The 23,719-nt window shown below is 43.2% G+C and overlaps 1 protein-coding gene across 3 annotated transcripts in view; it reads right to left on the bottom strand.

Annotated features, from left to right (window-relative positions):
- The window catches only part of LOC137546931 (SH3 domain-containing kinase-binding protein 1-like), a 194,962-nt gene that overhangs the window by 117,684 nt on the left and 53,559 nt on the right, over positions 1-23,719 (bottom strand). Inside the window, exon 1 of one of the 3 annotated variants that reach the window (XM_068269990.1) lies at positions 16,793-16,860. The exons of 1 other annotated variant lie outside the window; for it this stretch is intronic. Coding sequence is in view for 1 of the 2 variants with exons in the window: in XM_068269988.1 (XP_068126089.1) it covers positions 16,625-16,636 (12 nt within the window). In the remaining variant the exon portion in view is untranslated. Of the gene's footprint in view, positions 1-16,624; positions 16,710-16,792; positions 16,861-23,719 lie in introns of those variants that run through there. One more of the 3 variants, XM_068269988.1, reaches the window with a different exon arrangement.

The following is a 23,719-nucleotide window of genomic DNA, read 5'->3' on the forward strand; positions in this document are numbered from 1 at the left end:
AGAATGTATTGTGCAGTTCTGTAGAGTAATTGTTTCACCACTTCTTCCAAAATAGAAAGCTTTCTACAACTATAAAAACAGGATGGGCTGGAGCATCTAAAATAGCAATGAGATGGGAAAGAAGGTGAGTAACGTAATGGGGTTACAGTGTGGCTATACATCTAGGAAGTCAGACTAATGTAAATGCAAAAAACATGTTTTGGACCACCAAGTATGGTTAATGACCCTGATGGCCTAAAACATGTTAGCTACAGATAACTGAGGTTTTTAGCTTTATGGACATATCTACTGAATACAGATTTGGCTTGTTGAATTAGTGCAGATCTTGTCTTCTGTTTTACATTAAGTAATTCATATTAGGAGAGTCCTCTGAGGATGTAGCCACTCTGGTGGACTATTTGGAGTGCTGTGTTGTGAATCAACAGCAGCTGTAAATCATATAAAATATGCAAAAGAACAATTTCGCCAAAAAATTCTAAACACTAGAAAAGAAAGAGAAGACACAAGATTGCTGTGGACTGTGCAGAGTATTGTGCAGGGCTTTGGAGTCAGAGTTGGAATCAGAGTCGAGGAGTCAGACCAATTTTTAGGTACCTGGAGTGGAGTTGGTGGTTTCATAAACTAAGGAGTCAGATGATTTTTGTTCCCACTCCATAGCCCTGCAAGGGCTGTAGAGTCGGAGTCGAGGAGTCGAAGCAATTTTGGGCACCTGGAGTTGGAGTTGGTGGTTTCATAAACTGAGGAATCAGAGTTGGAGTCGGATGATTTTTGTACCAACTCCACAGCCCTGGTATTGTATGAGGTCCAAACTGGAGAGTTCAGGTATCACTTTATCATCTAACCTCTTGGATTTTCTGTAGAAGTAATTTTACAGTGGTCTGCCTAGACCTAGTGTCTGATTCAGGAGCTTCTCATAAGATTCATTCCAGTAAAGCCTCAATAATACATCTTGTATGGATTTCGCCTTTAACACTCACATATGCAGAGCCACAGTCACAGCAACTTGAGCCAAATGCTATAATTTTAGCTCAGCATAGCGTGGGAAAAGTTTAGAACCTCAGTCAGGTTTTTATACAGCCAGCCTCTCACTTGATTCTAGGCGTTCTGTCAGATGATCAGGGAGTTATTAAAATCTGCACAACCGGGAGTAAGACAGCAATAAAAGCCTTTGACTTAACGCGTTCCTACACTAAGAAAGCATGGTTTTACTACAGTCAGTGTCTGCACTGCAGAAATATCTTTTTAGATTATAGTTCTAGAAGAAAATTAGTGATACTGGCTAGATAACTGGATAGGTAATTGCTAGCCACGGGTTAAGTGAACTGTTGGGGTCAGGTGAAAGGTACAGTGTAATATCAATGATAATGGTCGGGGACAGTCTTTGGAAATATATAGGAACTGTTTCTAATGCTGAAATTGGTATAATTAACATAAAAGTGGGTATCAGGAATAATTTACTACATTCTACTATATGTAAATGTAGAAAGAAAACGTTGCAGTCAGCACTGCTATGCAAGCTGTTTTAATTGTGCGTCTTCAACAAAGACAATTCACACACTCATACAAAGCAACGTCACACATACCGGTAGATGGTAGATGAGGCTCTGGTTAGCCTCCGTGGTAGCGCAAGCGCGCGAAGCAGCTGTCAAGCTACTCGATCCCTGCACCCACCATTAGCCTTATCTACCACACCAGTATGTGTGACATCACATTGTATGAGCAGTGACGTCTGCAACGTTTTCACTGTCTGTGCACGCCACGGCAGTCTAACCAGAAGCATCTGCCAGCGCCCAGATTCCCTCTCCAGGCTTCACCTGTTGCAGTGCTCAATCTACTAGTCAACAATGCAATCGGGTCGGCACCACCAAAGTAGTATAAAGCTCTTTTATTCCATGAAGCAGTGACAGACGCTGTTTCGGGCTATATAGCCCTTTCTCAAACTGCTAGTAACAAAGTGCACACAAACCTAGCCACCTTATATACACCCACAAAGAGGGCGGAAACACTAAAAACGGACCTGATGGGAAACAGATAAACACTTACCACGTGTAACAACGTGTCCATACGTAGTATGCTGTAGTGAGCATAACATCATGCGGGTCAAAGGAACCAGCTGACGCCCCGCACCACGAGCGCACATCCAATTGCAACTCAGGTGCGCAATGACGTCAGACGCCGCTCCCGCAGCCAATCGCGGAGAGCGCAACCCCACCGTCCAGCCAACATGGCTGTGGGCAGATACAAGCCACGCCCATCGACGTAGAGAGGAATCATATGTTAATGGGAGTAATCACTCCCCACAGAGTCCGCCCTCCGCAGCGTGCGCGGAGAAAATATATAGTCAATATGCATGGCCTTGACAATAAGATGGAGACATTTGAAAAGGCGATCCAAAATGAAAAGAGGGGCAAGTTTACACGTGATTCATTAGATTATTTGTCTGGATATGTGTATGCATGGCAACGTCAATCCAAGCCACGTCGACCCATACCTAGGGGAGGCAAGCCCCCTAGAGGTCGCAAACCTCGAGTCCCGGCTTCTGGTTCGGATGCCGGTTCGCCTTCAGACTCCTCTAATGCTGATCTAGGAGATGTCTCCCCAAACGTGGGAGCTCCAGGAGGAGACGGAGGGGCGGCCGCAGGCACAGGAGGAGCAAAGAGGCCACCTCAGCAAGCCAGTCCTCGGATCCTGCGACCAAGAAAGTAGGTGACTCTCTTGTGGTCAATATATCTTCGTACTGCCTGTCTAAGGATGAGACTGATGTATTGGAACTCGGCCTGTCGTTCTGCCCGACAAATTTTCCAGATTTCTTTACACTTGACCAGGAACTGTACCGTTTCTTTAGAACGATCAAGCTCAAGCAGTTTTTTGCGACTCTTCCTCAGTTTCCTACTTCAGCCAACACAGTGGAGGGACGTTTTGAACTTAAGACCCTAGGGTTGCGAAACCCAAGTTCTTTCATCCCCCCGAGTCATCCAGTCATTGATACTTTTGTGAGCAAGGTCCAGGAGGATCTGAAGAAACTGGAATACAGTTTTTCCAAGGGCATGTTTCATGTACAACGCAATTTGACTTTGCCACAACGTAGGGCCCTTGACTCTTTACAAAATAATCCAGCCATCACTGTCCGCCCTGCTGACAACGGTGGGGCAGTGGTGGTGATGGATACCAGTATGTATGAGGCTGAGGTGTATCGTCAATTAACTGATCTAGCTGTTTATGAACCCATTGCATTTGATACCATCAATATGATACGCAACAAGATAGATTTAGTATTAAATGAAGCATTGCAAAAAGGTCTTATTGATTTGGGTTTGTTTCGATTTCTTAGGGAGGATCACCCCATTACCCCTCAATTGTACATTTTGCCAAAGATCCACAAGAGACTTGACAGGCCACCTGGGAGACCCATTGTGGCGGGTATTGGGTCTATCTTTGTACCCCTCGCCAAGTTTCTTGATGGCCTGTTACAGCCGATTGTGCAAAATATTCCACCATATCTTAAGGATACGTCCATGTTTTTGGAAAAGTTGCGAGGGTTATCTGTTGCTAATGAGGACATCTTTTTGGTGACAATGGATGTTGAGAGCCTCTACACCTCCATCCCACACGATGGAGGTGTAGAGGCGGTTGATTGGTCCTTAATGGCGTGTACAGATCTCACGTTGGAACAACGCCGGTTTGCTATTGCTCTTTTAGAAATAGTGTTGAAATTTAACTACTTTTCTTTTTCAGGGGCGTATTATCTACAACGACGTGGCACAGCGATGGGCTCGAATGTGGCCCCCTCCTATGCAAATCTCTTCATGGGCCTCTTTGAAGAGGCCTTTGTTTATACTAATACATTGTTCCACCAGCATGCTTTATGCTGGTGGAGATTTATTGACAACATCTTTTGCGTGTGGAGGGGGCCACTGAACGAGCTGCATGAGTTCATATCCCAGCTCCATGCGTCTTGCGCCCACATGCGCCTCACGGTACATGCTGACAGAACAAGTGTCCCTTTTTTGGACGTTTTGGTGTCCATTGGTGACTTGGGTGTGAGTACTGATCTGTATGTTAAGCAGACAGATTGGAATTCTGTTCTTCACTATAATAGTTTTCACCCCAAGAGCACCAAGGACAGCATTCCATGCAGCCAATTATCCCATGTTAATAGAATAGTCAGTAGTGACCAAATGAGGCATGCGCGTGGGCGTGAGATGATGGACAAATTCAAGGCACGTGGTTATCCCGATCACAGCCTCAAACCAAGGACAGGAGGAGGTACCAGGAGGATTGGCCCAAGATTACCGTTTGTCTCCACTTTCAATGTCTGCAGCGAAGGGATCTCACAGATCATTCGCAGGCATTGGCATACTCTCAGGGACGGACTCCCATCGGTTCCAGAATTTCGGTACCCACCACTAATGTCATTTAAGAGAGCACCAACTGTTCGTGACAAAATTAGTACTAAAATAACTAAGAACAAAGGCCCAAATACCACACGTCGGGGTATGTACCCCTGCCTCAATTGCCACATGTGCAATAATGTCATAAGGGGAGATACTTTTTCACATCCCTCTCTGTGTGCCCCACTCAAGATTTATGGATTATATAATTGTGATTCTACATATGTAATATACATGTTAAAATGTCCATGTGGTCTCGCCTATATAGGTAAGACCACCCAGCGATTGAAGGACAGAGTAGCGTCTCATAAGTCCAACATTCGTAATTTATCCTGTCCTTTAGCTGTAGCAGATCACTTTCATGAGCATAAACATTCAGTTTCCCAGCTGAGAGTGACTGTAATTGATAGTATTCCTTCTAATTGGAGAGGTGCAGACAGGGATAAAGCATTACTGCGCAAAGAGGCTTTCTGGATCAGGAAATTGGGTACCATGGGGGCAGGGGGACTAAACAGGGAGTATGATTTACGATTCTGCATTTGATCTCCCTGTGTATGGGTGTCTGGTGTAACCATTTCATGTTTTCTTCTGTATTTATTTATAGATTGTCTCACAGTAGCTCTGATGTTTTTAGAATATTGCTATACGGATCAGATGGGAGATTACTGTAAGTAATTTTTATATTTAATACATTGTTACAATGCTGTGTGTGCATGTACATGTGCGGATCAATGTAACTTACACTGCCTTAATGTATTGGGTCTATGCCTGTGAACTGATTAGCCCCGTATGTTGCTCTGTTTATCTGGCAACGGGGGCGTGGTGAGGCTTTGTGATGGACTCAGGCTTTTGGCATGCATTGCTTGAGTAGCGTAAGCTGATTGGTCGCGTTAAGCTTTGTTGCATATTGACTATATGTTTTCTCCGCGCACGCTGCGGAGGGCGGACTCTGTGGGGAGTGATTACTCCCATTAACATATGATTCCTCTCTACGTCGATGGGCGTGGCTTGTATCTGCCCACAGCCATGTTGGCTGGACGGTGGGGTTGCGGTCTCCGCGATTGGCTGCGGGAGCGGCGTCTGACGTCATTGCGCACCTGAGTTGCAATTGGATGTGTGCTCGTGGTGCGGGGCGTCAGCTGGTTCCTTTGACCCGCATGATGTTATGCTCACTACAGCATACTACGTATGGACACGTTGTTACACGTGGTAAGTGTTTATCTGTTTCCCATCAGGTCCGTTTTTAGTGTTTCCGACCCCTTTTTGTGGGTGTATATAAGGTGGCTAGGTTTGTGTGCACTTTGTTACTAGCAGTTTGAGAAAGGGCTACATAGCCCGAAACAGCGTCTGTCACTGCTTCATGGAATAAAAGAGCTTTATACTACTTTGGTGGTGCCGACCCGATTGCATTGTTGACTACAGAGGGCCCCAAGAGGCACTGGGGCAGGGGTCTAGGCACACCTTCAGGTTCATTGGTGCTCCTACCGCTTGAAACTGTGCTCAATCTACTATACAGTATGTCACTACAGTGCTTTTTTAATTTGCTACTACAATATCCTGAAGCAAAATCAAACAAAATCAGACAATTAATACATTTACTGGAATCAAGAGCAGGGTGTACAGAAGTCTCTTACAACCGTTAAAACAGCCTTCAGATATATCAGATCAGTATATCCTAAATAATGTAAAAGACCTGCACTGGAGGACTGCCAGACCAGGCTTCAGCCCATTTGCTCATGATCGTAAACTCTCCATAGACTTGCACAAAAACAAGGGGGGAGCAAAGTGCAATCACTGTAATATGGTTCTGGACAGGAAGAAAAAAAGAGTGTATATAGAATACTGAACTATAAATGGTCTTACCCATTACCTGATTTTTACAGCGATTTTTTTGGAAGACTGGTGATTTTTGAATGATGCGATCGTTTCTGCGATCTGAAGATGTGGGTACAGGCGTGCGATTACAGCTCCTAATCACTGTTAATAAGATTAATCTGATTGCATTCACCTGTTTAGTATGCCTCAGCTTTCCTATTCAGAGCTCTCAGGAATGTGTTTGACTGTTGAGTACATGTTCTAGTTGTTGTGGGTGTTTCTCATTACAGAAATTTCAGGCATGTAATTTGTAGACTGTGGTTAGTAATTAAAACCATCAATAAACCCAATCTGCTTTTGCGGAAAAATATCTAAATTAAATCAGTAACTCTTCAAGGTTTATAGTGTACAGTAAACGGCATGAGTGGTGTACATGGGTCCTGTTACACTTCTGCCATTCTGCATATTGTACAGCGCTGCGTAATATGTCAGCGCTATATAAATACTAAATAATAATAATAATAATAGCTCCCAAATGTACTTTTGTTTGAGAAACAATCCTTTTGGAACTGAATTCCTCTGTGCTTCTTTCTTCATTTGTCCTTCTTTCAGGACTTATGTACTGATATGTATAAAAATATACATATTTCCATTCTAAAAATGTGCTCGAGTACCTGTAATCTTTATTCCCATCCTCTATACTAGTATTTTTATGTTGCCTATTTACAAATGGGGATATGAAGGAAAAGTAGCCAACTTGTTTTAAATTATGAATATGGGCATTTGCTCATGAATTTATAGTGTCATGCATGACCATGGGTGTGATAGAAATGTGTCTAAAAGGTATCTCTCTTTGTTATCCCATAAAGATGGAGGTGTGTCCAAGCCATGTAAAAGTAAGATGTCCAATGGACCCATCTACCAGTTCACAAGCTGGATGAAGGCAAATAAGTGAAACACAAATCTCTCATTACAGGTCTTCCTCTTACACAAAGGGTGATCCTTGACACTGACATTGTTTTTTTACAATGAAGTTTCCATATTTAGAGTCCCTGAAAGGGAACCTATCTGGTTTCACAGTGTACTGTATGTAACCCATTAGCAGCTTCAATAGAGTTACCTCATGTGAGATAAGTGCACTGCTCTTGACCTCAGCAGGCAGAACTCGTTATGCTGTAAATTATTGGAATGCTTTGTTCTCTCTCTACTAGCAGAAAATATAGAAACTGAAAGCAGAAGTCCTCTGATATTGTCTCACACTACCCCCTGGTGACAAGTTGCCATACATATCATGCATTACAGCAGTACTAATTAGAAGCAAGGAAATATAACAAATAAGAAATAAAATGAATTGCCCTGGAGCACTAGCAAGCCTCTAAGTAAATTGTCTGCTAAAGTGTTAATGCCAGCCATGTTTGCATGGCAACAAACAGATAGCAAGGCTGTATACTATACTGTGTACTATACAGCCTTGCCACCTCAGCATCACAGAACGCTCTCATTAAAGAGTCTCTTCTCAGCCCTGGTGAGTCCTGGTGTTTGGACACTCCACCCCTGCCATGTCCCCTTCTTCACCCCCTGGTAAGGTGATTGCCAGTCCTCTGCACCAGTACAATGGCTAGGCAGATTTCAGGTGGGGGGACAGAAGGTGAATCCTAGCGTGTTTCTCATCTGACTGTGGGGGACACATTGAGCTGCCGGCCTGGCAAATCTATTAACCACACTCTGACTAGGAGCTGATTGGGCACACACATTACAGAATATTAAAAGCCTTGCAGCTGATAATAGTTGAGCAAAAATAAATAAAACCTTTAAGGTAGCCATATACTATCAGATGTGGCATTAATATCTACCCACGTTGATTGGTTACCATTTTGCTCCACACAACATCAGATTAGAAATCACAGAGACAAAGTAAAGGTATGTGGCTAATCATGCTTCAGAGAAGAATGTACACGTCTCTTATTCAGGCACAGTTTAAACAATTCATCAGTATTTAGGGCTAAAAACAACCAGCTGCTGCTATCACTGTTCTGTAGATTCATAGCCGTAAAACAGGTTTATGTTATATTTTAATAAACTAAAAAGAAAAAAAAACTGTTGGCACAACATAAATGGACAAGTCCACCAGATTGCAGACATTTGTGCTACAGCGCAATAAGGCTGATCTGGAGGGATTGTGGCACTGAAAGACTTGTTGGCCTTCTATTTTACTTGGTATGATTCTATACTGAGTATAGCTACACATATAGTGCTGGAACTAGGCTACAACCATTAGCCAAATTCAATAACTGCAGACAAGCCAGAAGAGCACAAACCTCCATGTCCTATTTCCATACCTACAACCATGGTACATGATCAACTAGAACATACAGAAAACCCTCCACAAACCTTGGTCCAATGCAGAAGCTTATTAGGAATAAATAAACATACTGCAGCAAATGCCAATGGAATTTTGTGTTGGTAAGTACAGCACAGGTGGTCTCTATATTACAAATAGGTTCTGTGTGAAGGAAGAACATGAGAAAACTCATTGCATGGGCACAGCCCATTGATTTTACCAGGGCTGTGAAGTTTGAGTTGAGGAGTCTGAGCTATTTGAGTACCTGGAGTCGGAGTCAGAGGTTTCATAAACTGAGGAGTCGGAGTTAAAGTCGGCGTCAGATGATTTTTGTACAAACTCCACAGCCCTTGTAAGTATTAGACTAAGAAGTTGAAGTCGAAGCGTCGGAGTCGGAGCAGTTTTGGATACCTGGAACCAGAGTTGGTGATTTCATAAACTACGCAAACTGTGTGATCCAATTCATTTTTGCATGCAGAAAAACAGTGACAGCCACATATACAGTAGTGGAAATGGACACTTAGTAATCCAGGGCTATGACACCTCATCTGCAGTTGGACTTGATTCGGTAGTGATCTCTCACTGATAACTAATTACATCATAAAACTCTTGCATGGAAGATAAACATTTCTGAAAGTACAGAACAAGTAACACATTGGTAAACACTTTCAGATGGGAGCTGTTAAACATTGAAAACTGTCATCATCCACCTGAGACAACAAAGATTTCAAAGCGAACTCAACCTGCCTGAAAAAAAAAAGATTAGATACTTACCTAGGTAGATGGAAGCACCTGAATAGTTCAGAGGCTTCGTGTGTCCTCCTTGTCGGCACCGTTGCCACAAACGGACCCTCTGAACATATCCAACAGGAACTTGTCAGAAATGTTCTCATGGCTTATAATTGTGCTACTGTCCTATTGTATCTTGGCATACATTTAGCTCACTATAGTGAGTTTGATATGCTGTCCCCACATGTGTCAACAATGAGATGCAACTTTACACTCAACTGTCTCTCAATAACGTATTTGTGGCACTCTGACCAATTCCCAGGGGAACTAGTCAAAGATGTGCCTATACAGACCATCTAGGGGTGTTAAATAAGTTTTCAATGGGTAACTTCTGAAGAGCAAATCTTTTGATAGGCATCACAGAAGGTACTGGTACTCTTATTCAATCGTATTAAACTTAATGGAATTAGTCTTTAACTATGAAGATGCAGGATCCTATTAAATCTTCTGCAAACACTCCAGATAGTTCTGTTCACTAATATACATTCATCTCATCATACACGACAACTTTTTCAGAGAGCGATAAGCCCACACGTAACAGAGATCCTATCAATAGTCCTTGGGAACAGCACCGCAGGCAAGCAACATCAACAATATTAACCTGCTATACATAATGTATTAACAGAATGCCAAATAGCTTATATTTTATTAATGCATGAGAACACTGGCATTTATATTAGCAGACTCATAGCTCTTTTATGTATTGTATAGTGGCTTGCACTGCTGTGATTAGTGGTTCTGCAGGAGGCCTCTCTCTATGTTATAGTACTATGATAAATTGATGGCATTGCACTTAAGACAAAGGCGTCAATTCACCAGAGGTTACCAACCTATTTATCTCTTGGGAGGTAATTTACCTCCTGTGATATCTCCAAATAGCAATTTTCCAGAAGTATAGGGGAAAATATCGACAGAGAGAAATGCAAGAGATAAATGTGAGAGAAGTATGAGATAAATAAGTAATAGTTAGTAGTTAGTTTTTCTCCAAATCACAATTCACCAGGGAAGAAAGGGGGTGTGGCCATTCATTATTTTTTCATCTCTTTATCCCCTGAATGAACCTGGAGATATCGTGGTTTTCACACAGCAGCTGCTGCTGTGGAAGATGGAGCCTTTTGAGCTTACTCTGTTAGGCCTGGTGCACACCAAAAACCGCTAGCAGATCCGCAAAATGCTAGCAGATTTTGAAACGCTTTTTCTTCTTTTTCTGTAACGTTTCAGCTAGCATTTTGCGGTTTTGTGAAGCGTTTTTGGTGTAGTAGATTTCATGTATTGTTACAGTAAAGCTGTTACTGAACAGCTACTGTAACAAAAACCGCCTGGCAAACCGCTCTGAAGTGCCGTTTTTCAGAGCGGTTTGCGTTTTTCCTATACTTAACATTGAGCAGAAACACCTCCGCAATCCAAAATCTGCAGCAGCCCGGGAGTATGCGTTTCTGCAAAACGCCTCCCGCTCTGGTGTGCACCAGCCCATTGAAATACATTACCCAAGCGTATCCGCAGCCGCAAGCGGATCGCAAACCACAGCAGAACCGCTCTGGTGTGCACTAGGCCTTAGAGCTTGCTTCTATTATGAGGAGGCGAAGGCGCAGGAGGAAGGTCTGTTTAATAGCCCCTCGTATTTTTCGTGTTGAGAACAGTTCTTGATAATTTTACTGAGACAGAGGTGGTGAAGAAGTTTAGACTCACTCGTGATATGATTTATGATATGATCCGGCAGTAAAAGGCGGGAATACTTTGGTCACGTAGTGGTAAAACTCCGCCTCCTACCCACAATGCTTCACTTTCAAGCTTACAGAGAGGAAAAGTATCCCATGTAAATCATTAATACCGATTACCTAACTCTCTGCTTTCTCACACTTTCCTCATGCATATCTCTCCATTATCCCCTGCTATCCAACACTTTTCTCTCTGTCCTCTCACACTGGTGAATTGACTCCAGCGTGTTAAAATACCTCATGAGATAAACTACCTACCTTTTTTCTCTTAGTAAATCCTCTCTGGTGAATTGACACCAAACTGTCAAGTAAATAGCATGAAAAAAGTAAGAAGGACATGCTATAAAACAGCTAATTGGAGTAGAATCACACGATCAAAGGAAGACTCCACCTTCATTATAAAATTAGTAAGATCATTTGTAACGATTTGTGTCAGCAAGGAACAGAATTCTGATTATTAGGCGATCTGCAGTATCACCTATAATGCAGATATATACCTGATTATATGTTGATCTGCAGAATCACCTATAATACAAGTATATCAGAAGGCTTATGTGACAGCAAATAGCAATATAGTGATTGGTGCAACAGTAGTACTGATAGGTTTAGCTATACCTCACCAGAGGAGCTGGTGGGTACTAACAGTACAGCGCCCCTCACCAGAGTCAAGGGCCCTCTGGTGAGAGTAGAGTGGTCAGACAGATCGGGTTGGCAACAGACAGACAGATGCAGTACAAAATTGTAAGGCAGAGACAGGAAAGTATAAAAAAGCAGAGTCGGCAGCAAGATCAGATGGGCAGAGGTACAGAATCACTGAGCAGAAGAGTAGTCAGAACGAGCCAGGGTCATGCACAGATAATAACACAGTAATGAATAATCTTTAAGGCTATCAAACAATTCCTACCTTGTGTGAAATCCCCGGTTTCCTCCCGGTTCAAAGCACACCGGAACTATCTAAGGTCTGAGCGCTAACACCAAGTATTCGCAACAGCAGACAAGTTGCGAGTGATTCAGCTAGGCTTTTGAAGCAGAGGAGACCCCTCCGGCACGCCCCCTCCTATCAGCCAATGAGGAGCGGCGAGCGTCTCCTCTGACGTCAGCCGACCGGCCGGTCAGCTGACGCGCCTCCTACCCGCATAAAGGTCCTGTCTGTGCGCGCACACACGCGACAATGCAACCCTATGTGCGGCTGACAGACCCGTCCTCGGCGTGCTAGATGCCTGAGGCACGGATAGATTGCTAGGCAGGGAGCTGGAAGCAGCTGCGGTGGTAGCGCTGTTCACCGCAGCTGCCTATCCAACGTTTGTTACAGATCACAGATCAGTGCTGCACAAGCCTTTTTCTAATATAATGATTAAAAATAATTATTTCCATTTTAATTTGCTGCTAAATATTTACCAAATTATCAGTAACCTGAAGTTGAATTTTTCTGTAACAATGGCAACAGTACTTTTTTTTTAGTACAGACCATAAACTCCAACCTTGCTACACGAATCATTAGGTGCATAGAGCAAGAGCTTTTGATACACATTTTTAACACCAGTAACACCAGTATAAGTCCAGTGATTGGCAGCAAACTTTGACACTCTCTTTTCTGTTAGAAAACTTCGGTGAAAGCTGCTGTACTTTGAGTGCATAAGAAAACAAAGCAGGGGGGCTTTTCGGACATGTGTGCCTCTGAGCTGCACGCATGGGGCAATAGAGAAGAACGGGGTTAGAGGGCTCTACGGAATTTTTTCTTGGGATCCTTGGGGCCTCGTTACATTGCTGGGCAGAATATGTTTTTCGTGGGCCAGATGTGTTTGGAACTGCATTAGAGCTAATTTGTCTCCTCTATGGACTCACGATTTTGTTGCATGGCAATATCTTTTTCAATAAAAAAAATGTAGCTTTCTCCCCCACCCTTTTCCAAGCTTTCATTAACCCCTTCTCACCAATGTTGGCTGGTATAGCCAGTCAATCTGCCTGGGGGTCCGCCATACTAGCCCACATGGTACATGATATGGGGCTCTGCAGGAGAGCGCTTCCACTTGAAGAGAGGGGTGACAAATCCTACCCCTCTCCTACAGATCCCTTGTCCATATCATGGGGGCTTAGGTTTAATAAGGCATTCCCAGAAGAGGTCTGATCCCTTGCAGGTAATTCGGTATAGAAGGTCACTTTTGACCCTATATCTATTTAGTGTAATAAGCACACTTAAACTTTATTAAAAGAGAAAAAACTTCTTCTGTATTCTTCTGTTTTTCATCAATAAATTCAGTCAACTTACTTATCATTAGTCTTTCGTCTCCCCTCTCCTTTGATCTCATTAGATGAATGAATCTGCTCCTGGCCAATGCTCCCCACCCCAGCAGCTCAGACGGTCACTACCGGCTGGTGAGCCATCATTTCTGCTGGCGTATCGAATCAGCCTACATGCATAGGCTAAAGACTTAAGATTAGGGTTAGGGAGGGGGACATAAAAATCATAAGAATGTAGGTTGGTTCGATAATGTAGGAGGCAAACATCTGCCCCCCCTCACTGGTATTGTGTTGCCTTTGTAATACTAGGTCCCCCACAGCGAAGTATCTTTGAAGCTCCCGCAACGGCTTCTTATTGGTCCACGGTCTGAACCAATAAAAATCCTCCTTCAGGAGGATTATTATGGTCAGTTTAACAGACCAATGAAAATTCTCCTCATGGGGGATTCTCATTGGTCCAGACTGTGGACCAATGGCGAGCTCCTGCGAGAGCTTTAAAGATGGTTTGCAGGGTCTGCTTGTGTTACAGAGTGCTGTTGTCTCATCTCATGCACGCTCAGCCTGATTTTTCATAGATGTTAGGCCTCCTACACAAACCAAATTTTTTAGGGTAGAGAGGGGACCCCTTGAGCTACCTCTTTGCTAAGTTGCTGCCTCCCGGCCCCGCTGGTTTACAAGATAGGTCTATATACCATATCAGGGGAGCAGCAATTTGGCACTGAAGTGGTTTGGGGCAAGGGAAGGAGTATCAGGGCAACAAATGTTTGTGGGGTGGGGACCAACAGCGCCGGTGATAATGGCAAAGGATCAGTGGGTAGCAACATGCAGGGCTGCATTATACAGAATGGCAGTTGCTCCTTCACAGATCGGCAGATGTACCAATGGGTATGAATAGGCCTTACTGGGTACCCATGCGTGTCAATAGGCCCTTACATAAACAAAAGCTACATGTAGTATTTACATTATTTCTCCTTATTAAGCCTATTAGCAGGAAGACTAACTCATGCCTGGTGTGGACACACTCGTTGCCCCTTGTGGCAAGATGATATTGGGAAGGCAATCTCAAGCACACATGCTGTATTCTGGGATGAAGCTCATTCCTGAAGCATTTTTGAGGTCTGGGAAGCAAATATTTGTCTTTTTAAAGTTTTTTTTGTTAAAATAGAGAAATTATGTACATGGCATAATCCTAATCCTTAACAGCTTTCTTATGACATTCTGATCAAGATATCAATGTGCAGTGGAACTACAAGTCCCAGCATGCCATGACAGTCCTATGAGCCACACACTATTAGGTTGTAGTCACACTGTGCGTGTTGCATAACGCACAGTGGTCACTGCACATATTATTCTGTACACATCAATGCAACGCCTGCATGCAGATAGATGTAAACAGACCCGCAGGGCTGGGACCCACTAGAGCATTTTTGGCAGCATTTTTGGATCGCCAACAAATACCAGCGATTTCAAACAACGCTTTGCCAATGTGTTTAATTCGGGCTGAACCCACTAGTGCGATTGTGATTAGGGCTAACCACAATTGCAGGATATGCAGCATTTTGAGCGTGTTTGCCCTCAATGCTAAGTATAGAAGAACTGCAAAATCGCTTTGAAAAGCGATTTAGCATCAATTTGAGGGCCGAGCAATCTTAATTTTAAATAAAGTTAATGATACTTACTGGGTGTCCCAATGTCCGGCTTCCGTCCATAGCCCCGCCCCCTAGCAGAAGCGTTCCCAAGCACTTCTCTGATTGGTCTTAGAGAAGCACCTATGACCGCTTGCTTTAGGGCCCGGAGCTAAGAAGGGAAGCTAGAAATTGGGACACCTGGTATAATAAAGTTTATTTAAAAAAGATGAAACATTTATCGGAAGTGCTGTACAGCTCTAAACAGAGCCAATTGTGATCGCAATCACCCTAGGCACACAGTGCAGGAGCGAGTTGAAAGTGACGCAGCGATTCCTAGCGGGTTGCAGCCCATAGGGTGGTGTAGTGGTTAGCACTCTCGCCTCCCTGGTTCAAATCCCTGCCAGGGCATTATGTGCACGGAGTCTGTGTCATTCCAATAACATACTGGTAAGTTTATCAGCTTCCCCCTAAAATTGGCCCTAGTCTATGATACATACACTACACGATATAGCATATGACTATGGTAGGGATTAGAATGTGCACCCCTCTGAGGGACAGTTAAGTGACAAGACAATATACAGTGTACAGAGTTGTGTGGGCAGTGAGCGACATACAGAATTATTCTGCAATGTGGATATAGTGTGAATGCACCTTTACTGCATATCACTAAATCTAGCAGCTTTAACTGATCAGACAATATAAACACATATCCTAAATCACACACCAATGCCACACAAACAAAAGCTTAATACGCATTTAACGTGCATTTAAAATGATTTAAAAAAACAGTAAACCTGTGATTCTCAAAAGAATCGTACACCACAACTGCCGCAGAGCCCTAACCTGCCATTCTCAATATAATCGCACATAGCACCAGCCACAGAGCCCCACAACCCAAAGCCTGCCCACCGCGTGAGCGCAGTAGGCAGCATTCCTGGCATGCGCACGCAGCTGCATCCATGCTGGGCATAGTTACAACTGTGGTTTAGTATTATCGATGAGGCCCCAATCAATAATGCCCTGAATATAGTTGTACGGGCCGACGCTGGCTCATTCTGTTATGGCGATATTGTGGGGAATAAGCTTGTATTTTACAACAAAAGCAAAATCAGTCATATAGGTACCTTGCAGAGACTCATAACATTCATTTTAGGGTATTTTAAGCAAGTATACTATTGAAACATAAAGTAGTATAATCATAAACCAAGCATAATCAGAAACATTCAAGTCTGATAACAACAAACATCTCCCCGTCCAGAGGAACATTTCTGCAGAAAAGTTTCTCACAAACCATATTTTGAATGCAGAAAAACATAAAATGGGCACAACTTGATTATAGGAAAGAAGCTACACATCTCCCTGCTTCCTTCATGAGGGATCTCACGGGGAGAAAACCTAAATGAGGAAAAGATGGAAAACATCTGGAAATGCAGTCTTATAAAATGAAATGTGCCTCATATTCCAGGACAGGAGAAGGCTTCACACAGTAATCAGTAACACAGCAATCATCTTTCTCTGATGAAGATCCTCACTCTCCACAAGCCAGAAACTTTCTGTGGATCCTCAGAACAGAGCGAGAATTCACTCAGATGAATGAAGTCCTGTGTCTTTTTTTTCCTCCCTGTTTCCCGAGCAGAGCTTTCCTGCCACATCATATGTTGTATATATTAGAATAAATACAAATATTAAACAATTAAATACCTCATCTCCCATTGTGCAAAAGTCCTTGCTGTGTAAAAGTGTCCAAGAAGTCAGCACCCAAAATCCTCCCACTTCCTTTAAGCAGCTAAATACACAAAGCCTGACAGACACAGCCTAATACTGAGTCACACTTAGGGCCAAATGAGCTTGCAGGAAAACAAAGCTTACATTTGTTTATTACACAGGAAGCTTGGAGCTGTTCACCAGTTGGGAGACTTGATGCTGTGGCTTTCCACTCTTTTCCCTCCTTCGCTCCCAAAAGGCACTCTGTGATGTTGGCTTGTGTGAGCAGTGATGCAGCAGGAACAGCTCTGCAGTCAGAAGAGGAAGACTCTGCAATATCACTACATCAATGGCTGGAGTTTCATTTTGCAGTTTGAAAATAGGTGTGCTATTCACAGAGACGGCTGACAACTTTCCTACTGGTATCCTGTATGAAATCCTGCACTTTTTCATTTATTGTATACCAGAATGGATACGACAGCAAACTATCACACTGAGTATGACAAATATACATTCATATTAAACACATTCAATCTAATGTCTCAATGTAAAAGGGCCACTATCATAAAAAATTGTACATTTAAAATGCATGTGTATTCTTATACATACGGTCAGTGACGTACCCAGGGCATTTGGCACCCGGTGCTGGGTATTAAAAGACACCCCCCTAAAAAAAATGGGCGTGGCCACAACCTGCTGCGTGCTTCGTGGAAAAAAAATAGCGTGGTCATGACCGGATGAGGGCGGAGCTAACTGTAATTTAAAGTATTAGCTAGTATAGTTGCCCCAGTATTGCTAGTATAGTTGCCCCCAGTATAGCTAGTACAGTTTCCCCCAGTATAGCTGCCCCCAGTGAAGCTAGTATAGTTGCCCCCAGTGAAGCTAGTGTAGTTGCCCCCAGTATAGCTAGTATAGTTGCCCCCAGTATAGCTAGTATAGTTGCCCCCAGTATAGCTATTATAGTTGTCCCCAGTATAGCTAGTATAGTTGCCACCAGTATAGCTAGTTTAGTTGCCCCCAGTATAGTTGCCCCCAGTATAGCTAGTATAGTTGCCCCCAGTATAGTTGCTCCCAGTATAGCTAGTTTAGTTGCCCCCAGTATAGCTAGTACAGTTGCCCCCAGTATAGATGCCCCAGGAGGGGGGAATCAGCGCTAGAAGGAGGGGCAGCGGTGGGGAGAGGGGACATATCCCCCCCCCCGCTTCCTCACCTGGGACCCCTCCTTCTGCCTCTCTCCCCCTCCATAGATTACTGGCGGCAAGTGCAGGGGCGGCAAGGAGGCATACAGAGAATTACTCACCACTTCCGCGTTCCAAGCGCTGACAGCGTCATGTCGTCACAGATTTCCGCCTTCAATGCCGCCCACTGTGCTTCCAATCAGGAAGCACAGTGGGCGGCATTGAAGGCGGAGATCTGTGACGACATGACGCTGTCAGCGCTTGGAACGCGGAAGTGGTGAGTAATTCTCCGCATGCCTCCTCTCCGCCCCTGCACCCGGTAATCTATGGAGGGGGAGAGAGGCAGAAGGAGAGGTCCCAGGTGAGGGAGGGGGGGGATATGTCCCCCCTCCCCACCGCTGCCCCCACTGACCTTCCTTCTAGCGCTGCTTCCCCCTCCTGCTCTGCTGCTGTGGGGGGTCATGGCGACACTTCCTAGCTGTCTGTAACCTGGTGCGCCACGCCCCCCCTGCGCCCTACAGTAGGAACGCCACTGCATACGGTACGTAAAAAAAGTCCATTTCTCTCAGATTAAAATGTAATATCAATTACTTTTCATCTATGTTCCTGTAGCTACAATAGGCAGTAAAATATTACAGATCTGACAGATTTTGGACTAGTCCATCTTCTCCTGTGGGATTTTCAGTTTTTTTTTTCTTTATTCTCAAAAGTCAAAACCACCTACTAAAGGGCTCTGTCCAACTGCCAAAAGAGTGTGCAAATGAGTAGGGAGGCTGGCTGTTATCTTTGTATAGATCCTTTCCTTATTGAATCTCCTTTATTCTTTATAAAAGTACACTAAGTGAGACAGACGACTTGCACTCAGCAAATCCATGGTTCATCATTAAAAAATGCCATCATGTCTATAATCAGCCATGCAACCATCACATCCAGGAACATACAGTGGGTTGCAAAAGTATTCGGCCCCCTTGAAGTTTTCCACATTTTGTCATATTACTGCCACAAACATGAATCAATTTTATTGGAATTCCACATGAAAGACCAACACAAAGTGATGTACACATGAGAAGTGGAACAAGAATCATACATGACTCCAAACATTTTTTACAAATAAATAACTGCAAAGTGGGGTGTGCATAAGTAATTATCCCCCTTTGATCTAAATGCAGTCAGTTGCCTATAGACATTGCCTGATGAGTGCTAATGACTAAATAGAGTGCACCTGTGTGTAATCTAATGTCAGTACAAATACAGCTGCTCTGTGAGGGCCTCAGAGGTTGTCTAAGAGAATATTGGGAGCAACAACACCGTGCAGTCCAAAGAACACACAAGACAGGTCAGGGATCAAGTTATTGAGAAATTTAAAGCAGGCTTGGGCTACAAAAAGATTTCCAAAGCCTTGAACATCCCACGGAGCACTGTTCAAGCGATCATTCAGAAATGGAAGGAGTATGGCACAACTGTAAACCTACCAAGACAAGGCCATCCACCTAAACTCACTGGCCGAACAAGGAGAGCGCTGATCAGAAATGCAGTCAAGAGGCCCATGGTGACTCTGGACGACCTGCAGAGATCTACAGCTCAGGTGGGGGAATGTGTCCATAGGACAACTATTAGTCATGCACTGTACAAAGTTGGCCTTTATGGAAGAGTGGCAAGAAGAAAGGCATTGTTAACAAAAAGCATAAGAAGTCCCATTTACAGTGTGCCACAAGCCATGTGGGGGACACAGCAACCATGTGGAAGAAGGTGCTCTGGTCAGATGAGACCAAAATGGAACTTTTTGGCCAAAATGCAAAACGCTTTGTGTGGCGGAAAACTAACACTGCACATAACTCTGAACACACCATCCCCACTGTCAAATATGGTGGTGGCAGCATCATGCTTCTCTTCAGCAGGGACAGAGAAGCTGGTCAGAGTTGATGGGAAGATGGATGGAGCCAAATACAGGGCAAACTTGGAAGAAAACCTCTTGGAGACTGCAAAAGACTTGAGACTGGGGTGGAGGTTCACCTTCCAGCAGGACAATGACACTAAACATAAAGCCAGGGCAACAATGGAATAGTTTAAAACAAAACATATCTATGTGTTAGAATGGCCCAGGCAAAGTCCAGATCTAAATCCAATCGAGAATCTGTGGCAAGATCTGAAAACTGCTGTTCACAAGCGCTGTCCATCTAATCTGACTGGGCTGGAGCTGTTTTGCAAAGAAGAGTGGGCAAGGATTTCAGTCTCTAGATGTGCAAAGCTGGTAGAGACATACCCTAAAAGACTGGCAGCTGTAATTGCAGCAAAAGGTGGTTCTACAAAGTGTTGACTCAGGGGGCCGAATAATTACACACACCCCACTTTGCAGTTATTTATTTGTAAAAAATGTTTGGAATGATGTATGATTTTCGATCCACTTCTCACATGTACACCACTTTGTATTGGTCTTTCACGTGGAATTCCAATAAAATTGATGCAGGTTTGTGGCAGTAATGTGACAAAATGTGGAAAACTTCAAGGGGGCCGAATACTTTTGCAACCCACTGTATATCCACAGTTGTAGAACAAAAAGATGGGCACAGGCTTAACACATTTCTTGCAAAATATTTCCAAAGCAGAAAATTAGACAGTGGAGGTCCCCGATGGGAAACGCTACTCTAGTTGGGGAGCGTTTCATATCAGAGGCCTTTGCCCATCTTTTTGCGTTACAATTTAATAAAGGAGATAGACAAAGACAAGACAAATAACATATCGCTCTTTTATCCTGGCGGACTCAAAGCGCCAGAGCTGCAGCCACTAGGGCACGCTCAGTAGGCAGTAGCAGTGTTAGGCTTTGTTCACATTATAAATCACAAGCACTGATCGTTTTTGTGCACAATTTCCCGGCGTTTTCTGAGCATTGGGCGATTTTGTGTAAGTTATTTTCTAAGTGCTTTTGATGAGCGATTGAGATTTTCACTTCCTGACATCAGTCAGGAAGTGAACTCTTTGACCCGGAAAAAACTAATACAATGTATTTATTCTTAAAAGCGCTCGGGAAATCGCTATGCAAAGCGCTTTTTCAAGCGCTTAGCGATTTCCCTATGCAAAGGCGTATCTAGAGGGGTGCAGGCATGGCTTGTTGTGCCATGGGTGCCACAGCACCATGGGCACCATGCCTGACCCTGCGCTGTGTCCCCATGCCTGCCCCGTGCCTCCCCACCATATGGCTACTTAATTTACGTATGTAGAGCTCACTTGGCTTATGGTGCCCATACACGATACAATAAAAATGTTCGATTTTCCGAATGAAAGTTGAAAATATTTTTTTTCGATCAAGAAATTCTAACGATTATCCTGTTTTTTTCAAGAAAAATGTGATTGGACATGCTGGAAAAATCTTTATATTCGATCTAACGGAATAATCAAACTAAATCATTTAATCGAAAAAATTTGAAAAAAATTGTACCATGTATGGGCACCTTTAGTGTTGGAAAAAAGGTCAGAGAGGAAAGAAGGAGAAATATCTCCTTCTGCAATATCAAAAATCAAAAAAACACAGGCAACCATAACACATGTACAACAGAAAGGATGCTGTTTTCAGAGGGGAAAGGGGCTCTAACCAAGGCGTGTGTGTGTGGGAGGGGCAATTTCAGTGTTTGCCATAGGCTCTACATTACCCAGACACGCCCCTGCCCCTATGCCTTCCATTGAGCCAAAGCGCTCAGAAAATGGCACAGGCAGCGCTTTTGGAAGCAGATCGGAAACGAACCGCTCATACGTGAACACTCATCATTCCACAAGCGCTTTTAGGGCGATTTCTAAAATCCCCAGTGCTTAAAAAAATATGCAAACGATCATAGTGTGAACAAGCCCCAAGGGAGTCTCGCCCAAGAACTCCTTACTGAATAGTTGCTGGCTTACTGAACAGGAAGAGACAAGATTCGAACCCAGTTCACATGTGTCAGAGGCAGAGCCCTTAACCATTACACTATCCATGAGAATCTTCCATGAGAAGATGGACTAGTCCAAACCAGATTGGTCAGATGTTCTCTACCTATTGTAAATCTCAGGAATGTAGGAGAAAAGTAATTCATAGTGCATTTTAATCTGGGAGAAATGCACATCTTATATATATGTATTTAAAATGTAACAATTTTTTTTGCGATAACTGTCCTTCAAGCCTTATCCACACACTGGATAATCCTCGGCAAACAATTGCTCAGGGCCATCATTTTGACAGAGAGTCTAATTTGTGTAAAGTAGCAGCCCCCCTTCCCCACCATTGTTTAACGGTCTGCTGTGGCAGTTCGCAATACGGCAAGCGAACACATGCACGTTCTTTTCCACTGACTCATTTGATGTCACTGCAGCCCATGGCTATGCACCTACAATCACCTTGCTCACACTCGTTCTGCACTGATGGAATTATAAAAAAAATGAAAAAGTACTGAACTGATCAGAAACTCCACCCTTGTGACTTTAGTAAACCATAGCTATTACACTTTGGTCAGCTAAAACACTAAATATCACCAGTTCTGGCCATTTGTCCACTGCCCAAAAGATATTTCATCATCAGAACAAATGTTCTTTCCCAGCTTAATATCGAGAGAACATCCTGTAACCACAGCAACCAACCCAGTGGTAAATGGAACAACTCACTGCTGCACTGACACACCTCCAGTCTGCTGCCTGATATGGGGTAAACAGGCCCCGTTTCTGCAGACATTGTTCTGCAGTGAATAAGGGCAAGTCTGCAGATGAAGGATGAAAGCAGGCTCTCAATCTTTGTGTCTAGTAAGCAGGGCCGATTCTAGTGACACACATATACATATTAAAATGTCAAGTCTCTACACAGACCAAAGAAAAGTCACTGTATTTAAATGCTGTGCTGACCTCAGCAGCAAGATGGCGGCTCCCATGCAGACAAAAAGACCCAAAGGAAAAGGCAGAATGAACTAGTAGAGGTAAAATAATGTATAGTGGGATTACACCATGCATGTCTATTAACAAAAAAATGTAGTTAGTGCTACATTGTAAGAATTATGAGCAGATTCACCAAATAAACTCTGATGGTCAGTTACAATGACCACCAACATTATGTTAATTTGCATCCAAGGGAATGTTTGTTTTTCCTACACAAAAAAGCATTCAACTTAATTTGTGATCTTTTTTTTACTAAAATTGTCAAGTGGGAGTTTCATCTTAAAGGTAGCGTTCCATGCCCTGAAATCCTGGAAGAATATGAGAATGAAAAAAGATGCTACCTCGTAAATGTACTGTAAGCTTGACACATAAATAGATCAGGTTTCCTGCAATAAATGAAAACAGTGGACTTGAAAGGTAACATTAGGGCTATTATAGGAAACAATCTCACGCAACAGGCTTCCTGCTCTTTCCCAGAGAGGACAGCCAATAATATAATGCTGCCAGTATGACAATGGAGGGCTTATTTCCTATAGACACTGCCACTGTTTTCCCAGGAAGCCAAATGGGAAACTGCTCTGAAAGAAATATCTGTACCTTTTTATAATGCTTTTATATACATGAATAATGCCAGTCTCTTAGCCATATCAATTGGAGCTTATTTTTATAAGATCTAAAAATTCCAGTAGCTAAAAATATTCATGAGGTCCATACTGCTCATTCCACTGGCTGATATATGAGCAGAGTATTAAACTGGGGATCAAATAAACTAATGAGGTATAACAGAGATATAACAATTGTAAAGACCTAACTCCACTAGGACTTTTGTGGGAACCTAAAGGCCCATACACACGCTCAACAAAAGTCTTTTAAATGCACAGTTTACAAACAACTTTTGTTGTTTAAACAAACCAAAAAAGTTGTTTGTTATTGTTCAAACAACTAATAAGACATAGCACAAGTCAATCCAACTGTTGGATTGACTTGAGCTGTGTCTTATCAGTTGTTTGAACAATAGCAA

This window comes from Hyperolius riggenbachi, chromosome 2, assembly GCF_040937935.1.
Source record: "Hyperolius riggenbachi isolate aHypRig1 chromosome 2, aHypRig1.pri, whole genome shotgun sequence".
Classification (NCBI taxonomy): domain Eukaryota; kingdom Metazoa; phylum Chordata; class Amphibia; order Anura; family Hyperoliidae; genus Hyperolius; species Hyperolius riggenbachi.